Source organism: Neltuma alba, unplaced genomic scaffold (assembly GCF_004799145.2).
Source record: "Neltuma alba isolate B1F8T4 unplaced genomic scaffold, ASM479914v2 tig00010226_pilon, whole genome shotgun sequence".
Taxonomy (NCBI): Eukaryota; Viridiplantae; Streptophyta; class Magnoliopsida; order Fabales; family Fabaceae; genus Neltuma; species Neltuma alba.
This window is the reverse complement of record NW_021635158.1, coordinates 21,363-28,213: the sequence shown is the minus strand read 5'-3', so window position 1 is coordinate 28,213 and position 6,851 is coordinate 21,363. Positions and strand designations below refer to the sequence as shown.

General features: G+C 35.9%; 2 protein-coding genes across 3 annotated transcripts; one reads left to right on the top strand and one right to left on the bottom strand.

Moving 5' to 3' along the window:
• Positions 1 to 78: 78 nt before the first annotated feature.
• Positions 79 to 2,319, bottom strand: LOC114754921 (aspartic proteinase CDR1-like; the record flags this gene model as incomplete). Its single annotated transcript, XM_028943774.1, has 4 exons — positions 1,866 to 2,319; positions 429 to 824; positions 254 to 358; positions 79 to 151 (listed from the first exon to the last, which is right to left on the bottom strand). Coding segments are annotated over exons 1-4 (894 nt in total), but the record flags the coding sequence as incomplete, so codon positions are not given.
• A 1,289-nt stretch (positions 2,320 to 3,608) lies between these two features.
• On the top strand, positions 3,609 to 6,660 carry LOC114754925 (putative rRNA methylase YtqB). Of its 2 annotated transcripts, none has more exons than XR_003741267.1 (6): positions 3,609 to 3,851; positions 3,948 to 4,011; positions 4,670 to 4,862; positions 5,149 to 5,222; positions 5,556 to 5,691; positions 6,531 to 6,621. XR_003741267.1 is itself a non-coding variant. In XM_028943777.1 (6 exons), exons 1-6 carry the CDS (start codon positions 3,653 to 3,655, stop codon positions 6,652 to 6,654), a joined length of 810 nt encoding a protein of 269 aa, XP_028799610.1. In that variant the 5' UTR covers positions 3,609 to 3,652; the 3' UTR covers positions 6,655 to 6,660. The 2 variants fall into 2 exon arrangements, 1 of the variants encoding a protein (XP_028799610.1); XM_028943777.1 differs by having other exon boundaries at positions 5,536 to 5,691; positions 6,531 to 6,660.
• Positions 6,661 to 6,851: the final 191 nt, after the last annotated feature.

Below are 6,851 nucleotides of genomic sequence, written 5' to 3'. Positions count from 1 at the left end.
ACTTTCAAAGATCTGAGTCTTGCATATAAGAATTCCCATATTTCTAGATAGCTGTACAATCAGCAGGAGCAAAGAAACTTTCTGTTCTGCAAGATCAAATGCCACCTGAAAATTGATCTGAGCAATATTTCCCAGAATCGAAATACTGTCACTGGGGATACAAGCAAGCAAAGCAAATCATCCTCAATGCTGAACATGTTCCCACTGTGCAATCTCATATCAGCATTCGTGAAATGCAACACAAACTCAAGACCTTCTCCTCATCTCAGACTCATATCGGAAACACAAGTCCAACGGATCAGGTGGTTTCGTCACCGGTTCAACCCCAACGGCTTCTCTCACTGCGTCTCTAAGCTCACTGTAAAAACCAGATTCAAGCACCGTCAACGTCGTGCCCGAATCAATCACTATGTTTCCTCCAGTTTGACCTGTCTGAACAGTCTTGTGCCCAACGGTGACACTTCGAGATTGACATAGTAAAAGGTTGTCGGGTTTTGGTGAACAGAGGAGTGGAGACGATGGCGTCATCGTTGTTTGGGGATGAAGAGGTCGTTGCTTCGTCGCCGAACTTGAGTTTGCTGTTGGTGTTGGAGGAGAAAGGGAGGAGACAGTAGGAGAATTTATGGCGGATTTGATCGCCGAGTTGGGAAATAAGAGAGAGAGGACCGCCACCTAGACCTGCGATTCCTGTGTTGTCTTCGAACTGATTGTCGTGTCCACATCCAATCACAGTTGAAGGAGACGAAACAGCGTTGCCGAAGTTGATTGTGTCTGTGGCTAAGTCTCCTGTAGAGAATGATTGGTCTCCATATTTATAGAAGTACCTATCGATCGAGAATACTGGTTAGTTTGCATAAAAAGGTTAAAACTGTATTTAAATTCCCTATTTGATTGTGTACGTCAGTGGCTAACCGTTTATTTTCATGCAAGATTTAACCTGTCCCTATTATCAGGTTACTTATCGGATTCTGCAGAAAGTTCTGCATTTCATAAATTACAGAAAAAAGAAAAATAACTTATGTGGATTTTGATATTTGCTTGTCATCATCAACAGGAGAATTAGTCTGACTCGTGGGGAAGTTTTTTCCCTGAAAGTCCGATAATGAACATTTAAAACATTTAAGCATCTTTCTGCATGAAATTTTTTTTAATATTACTTCTTTCAGAATATAATACTCCTCCGGTCCTTAATATAGGAACCAATTCTTGAGTTGGTTTTGATCCTAAATATAAGACCCATTTCTCATATTTATCAATTTTATCTAAATTACCCCTATAGATATTCTCTCAACCATAATTAAGTAGAAAAGGGAGATCAGGTATTAATAAAGATGTTTATGGTGTTTTAGGAAAAATGTGTTTACTTTTCTTATAATTAACTAATTTACCTAACTTCCTTAATGTAATCAAATTAGTTAAATTGGTCTTATATTAAGGACCGGAGGAGTACTATATTTTAAAGCGCGTCGACTTCTTAAAACTATTCAACTATTCTTCGGCTCCCTTGACAGATAATTAATATGGATACTTTGCAGAAAGAATTTCAAATTTAAAAAACAACAGAAATTAATATCTTATATTTAGAAATAAATCTAACCTAATTAGGTTTTTAAATTAAAAATCAAAGGCAATATTTTTTTTTTGTTTTAATTTTCAAGTCATTTCACAACACAAATCACCATGTGATATCCAAAAATCACAAATCATATCTTCTGTTTCATCATATATCATTCAAGTCATTTGCAACTTAATTACTTCTCCAATATATACAGAACTCACTTCCTTTTTTATCATGTCATCTTCATCGTGTATGTGTTAAATTTATCGTATGATCACAAAGCAGATGATCTATATATTATTAGTACCTGCACTGATTTGAATTTCCGCAGGAATGTCTGGGTAAGGAGGCACAGGGCTGGGAATCACAAGTCAGCACCATGAAAGTGGAAGATTTTGCAGGATCAAACGCGTTCTGGGGATCACAACCTCCACAAGGCAAGCACGGAACCCAAACGAGGTCGCTTCCTGTGTCTGCTGCTGCATGAAGCTCCACCAATGGCGTCCCCATGAACATCTTCATCAGATAATCTCCTCTGTTCGGAGTTATCACAGCTCCATTACCACCACCACCAGTCCGATCGCGAAAGTGTTTGATTCGAGAAACCGATCGCCTCGCTGCTTTCATTATGATCTGTGAACGTGACAGAGAAGAGTTGTAAAATGGTGAGAAAACTGAGTCTCGATGAATAAGGTCGACGCTGAAGCTGCTTCTGATTAGGGTTTTATCATTATGACAAGCATCGGAAGAAGATGATAGACTTGAGAGAGAAATAACAGTGCAAGAATCTGTGCGATAAAATTCATGCTTTGAAGAATTACGAGTGATTGGAGAAATTAGGAATTTAGATCAGATGAGCATTCATGAACGTGCTTGAATTTATAGAAGATGATTTTCCATTGTTTCAAGTTGTTTTAATTCATATAAAATAGGTAATATAGATAGCTTGTGCAGTTGAATTAGATATACGGCCAAGCGTTAAAGAATATTTCTCAATCTGGTTCTTCTAAAGTTTCTTATTGAAACAAGCGTGTGTCCCTTCAATGTGCATGAACTCTCTGATTCAATAAGGTATTGCTTACGACAGTGAAATACCTACAATGAGGACCAATTAACCATGTCAAGATTCTATTGTGAACTTAATTGGGAAAAAAGACAAAAAGAAAAAGATTCTATCGTGGGATGCGAAAGGCAAGAAATGACAATCAAACACTAATATATATATATATATTTTACTTCCTTACTTTTAGTTGAGAAGGAACTAGTTGAATAATTATAATTAAGTATGTGAAATAATCAATTTGGTAGCTTTCATGAGAATATCTAGCCTTTTCTTGTAGTTAGTTAAGAATTTATTTTAATTCTAATATAAATTCTAAATTTAGACTTATTTTCTCAAATCATATGTATTGATTATGCATATTAATTGCGGAATCGGAAGATTCACACACACATATATTTATTCTTCTAATTTTATATATAAGTCACTTCTAATATATTTCACACAAATCAAAGGAAATCTTAAATTTATTAACGTTCATTTAAAATTCAATAAACTTTTTAATTTTATCCTTATTTAATATATAATATACCTAAACAAAGTAAATACAATAATAAATGGTAGATAAAATTACCCAAAAAAAATATCTTTTCTCTCCCCTTGGAGGAGTAATATACTCCTCCGGTCCTTAATATAAGATCCATTTAACTAATTTGATTAGATTAAGGAAATTAGGTAAGTTAGTTAATTATAAGAAATATGACATGTTTTTCCTAAAATACCATAATCATATTTCTTAATATGATTTTTCTCTTCTACTTTATTATGGTTGAAAGAGTATCCATAGGGGTAATTTAGAGATAATTGATAAATATGAGAAATTGGTCTTATATTTAGGACCAAAACCAACTCACTAATTGGGTCCTATATTAAGGACCGGAAGAGTAGTATGCAAGCGCGTTTTATTGTGTTTTTTCATCTTATTGTGATTATTGGAATTTTGTCGGTTGAGGCAAAAATTTTTGTTAATCCGGTTAACGAGATTTGCGGCGCAGACAATAGTAGCACTGTAGTGGCTTGTTCAACTACAATTGATGTCGTTACTGAGATTCTGGTCAGGTTCAATCGCAATTCAGAGACCCAAAACAAGATCTTCGTGTGGATTCTTTGATCTTTCTCGAAGACACACTTCGCGCAGGAGCTCCAGGAAATTCTGTTCTTGTGTGAAGTCGAATCAACAAAATGGAGCACATTTCCAATCTTCTTCGCTCCCCAGACATTCTACCCTTTCTGGTACGCAATATCCGTCAATCGAGGGTTCAGCGTGATTTCTCTTATAGGATTGACCCTAATCGGTGTGTGTAATTTTCTGCAAATGCCCATTTTCAGGAATGGAGGATGCTTTGGCGGGCTATCTCTTTGGCAAGAAGAGGGCCACGGACGTTGCTCACATGTACGCACTTAGTGATTTCTTTCTTTTCTCCTATTGCTATCTTGAAGAGTTTTCCAAATTCCTGCCTATATTGCTTTGAAGTGTTTTGTCTAGGTGCAGTTTGAAGTATGGTTTTGCGTTTGATTAGAGAGTCAAACACGGTATGGCTAGATTTTGGAGTATCGCTTTTGACTAACTTGGTTAGTAGTCAGGGGATTAATTATGGGACTCACACGGTCACACCTGAATGAGTAATGACCAATTGCTTCGTTAGAATGATTCTCTACCTAGTTTCAATTCTGTTGCCTGAATGACTCTCTTACTTTTGGTTATGGAAAAACCATGACATGGTAGAAGGGAGAAGGGTAAGATATTGAAGCTACAATGCTTCGAGTTCACCCATATCTTATGCATTTATGGCAAAGTTCTGTTTAATGCATCATGAAGGGCTTGTGCTTTATACATCAGTTGATTACCTTGCGCTTTGGTTGGGTTAAATGTAATTATATACCAACTCAACGAAGCTTTCCAGTTTTTACCTCTATTGATGGTAACCGTTCAACGTATATTTTTTAATCTTTTACTGGCTATTTTATGCATGCTTTATTACTCATTCCATATTTTCAACATGCCTTGTGATGGATTGGTTTGGCTTTGATGTAAGTATTGTTACCACCAGGGTATGGAGGCATGTTGTCCAGAAAGGGGATACAGTTGTTGATGCCACCTGTGGTAATGGTTATGACACCTTAGCAATGCTCAAATTGGTTGCTGATAATTCACATAAGGGTTTGGTTTATGCATTGGACATTCAGAAAGGTGCTTTGGATATGACTTCCTCCTTGCTGGACGAGTCCCTTAATCCAACCGAGGTGAGGACTAAAGTTGAATGTAGAACTTCATCACTAAATTAGTATAGATTGGAAACTATTATTTATTTGATATTCACGGACCTAATTTTTTTTAATCCTGAAATAACCTAACTTCTTTATCCTTGAATTATTGCCTTATTAATTATTTGTTTATCTGGCTGTTCATATACTTTTGGTTTGTAAGAGGCCTTGAGCAGAGCCTTATATTTCGGCATTTTAATTATAAAAAACAAACTATGAACTTTGGTGTCACCCTTTCCCACCAATAACTGAAAAATATATGCAGAAACAACTTATCAAGCTCTTCAACGTCTGCCATAGTAAAATGGAGGAAGTTATTCCAAGCCATGCCTCCGTTAGGTACTCTCTTCTCTTGAGTTTCTGCATGCCCTTATCTCTCTTTCCTATCAATTGGTTTGATATTGACAATTCAGCAAAAAACTCTGGACAACTTATTTGGTTTATTCGTAACTCTGATTTTTATTATCTTATTTGTTGCTTGGTTGATCCTGGAATAACCTAAACAATGGACTATGATCTTGATTATTGTTTCCACATTTGTTTATATTAAGTTGTAGATGCTCATATAATTATCATGATGAGATAGCATTTATTCATGTTTTTGTACATATTCAAGGTTTAAGCACTATCTTATGTGCTGGATATTTTAGAGGCTTGTTGCTTTCAACTTAGGTTATCTTCCTGGTGGTGACAAAGAAATAGTAACAAGATCGGAGACAACATTACAGGCACTAGAAGCTGCTAAAAGAATTTTAATGCCCGGAGGGCTTATCAGCTTAGTGGTTTATGTGGGGCACCCCGGAGGATGGTGATATTCCATACTTGCTAGCCTCTATTAATAAATGTTTTTTTTTGGCCGAATATTTTAAATTGCTTTCATTATCGTTATATATGAATGTTCACATCATCGGGGCCTCAGTGAAGTCTCCTGACTTCATCAATCGGTTTGATGAAGACATATTTAATAGTTTCTAGCGTGTTCATTCTCATATTTTCTTGAAAAAAATTCTCCTTTTTGTTTTTTTTTTTCCATGAACAATTTATTTTCAATGATTGACTAAAATAAAGGGTAATACTCACCGAATAACAGTGCACTGATTATGGTTTGACCAGTTTTTCTTACCTTACTTCGTGTTGCCTTTGGTAAATAAAAAGGCAAAATAAGCCTGAACACGTGACTTCCAACGCCTCCTATCACCATCTAGCGGTAACCTTTCTGTTTGATACTCAAAACGAAATGGAATGAGAAGAAAAAATGTTTTGTGTGCTCCTAAACAAAGAGGACTGTTACTTAAATGATGATGATGGAGATAGGTATTGCATATTTCCTCTTTTGTGCGACAAAAGGAGATTCCCTCCCCAGTAGCATAACCAAACGTACCAAATTAAGTATGTTTTGCATCCCCGCTCGTCTAGTCAGATAAATAGTGATGAGTTAGGTGGAGATGAAGATGACACAAGAGTCGGTTCTGATGTAATATTGATGTTGAAAAGTGAACAATCTCTCAAATTCAGGATATAATAAATCTATTATTTTGCGATATTCTCTTAGAATAATTGAATACTAACTTGGGACTTTCACTGCTGGTTGAACTGATAATAGTCGCGGGTTTTTGAAGTCTCATATTTTATGTTCTCCTTGTACAGGGAAGAATTGGAAAGTATTGAAGCTTTTGCTGCTAGACTGTCTCCTGAGGATTGGATCTGCTGTAAGCTCCAGATGTTAAACCGACCATCTGCTCCAATACCCATTTTCTTATTCAAAAGATAATGCAAAATGACTTTCTGGTATCTCTTCCTTTGATTTTTATATTTAATGTTCACCTTTGCTTGGCCGTTAGATGTGTCCTGTTCTGATTTCTTGCTCGAAAGAGTATTAATTTTTCTTCTGAACCCCTCTACCAGAGAATTGAATTACATGTACAAGTGGAAATTAGTTTAATGAAGCCTTCATTTGATTATCTCGAC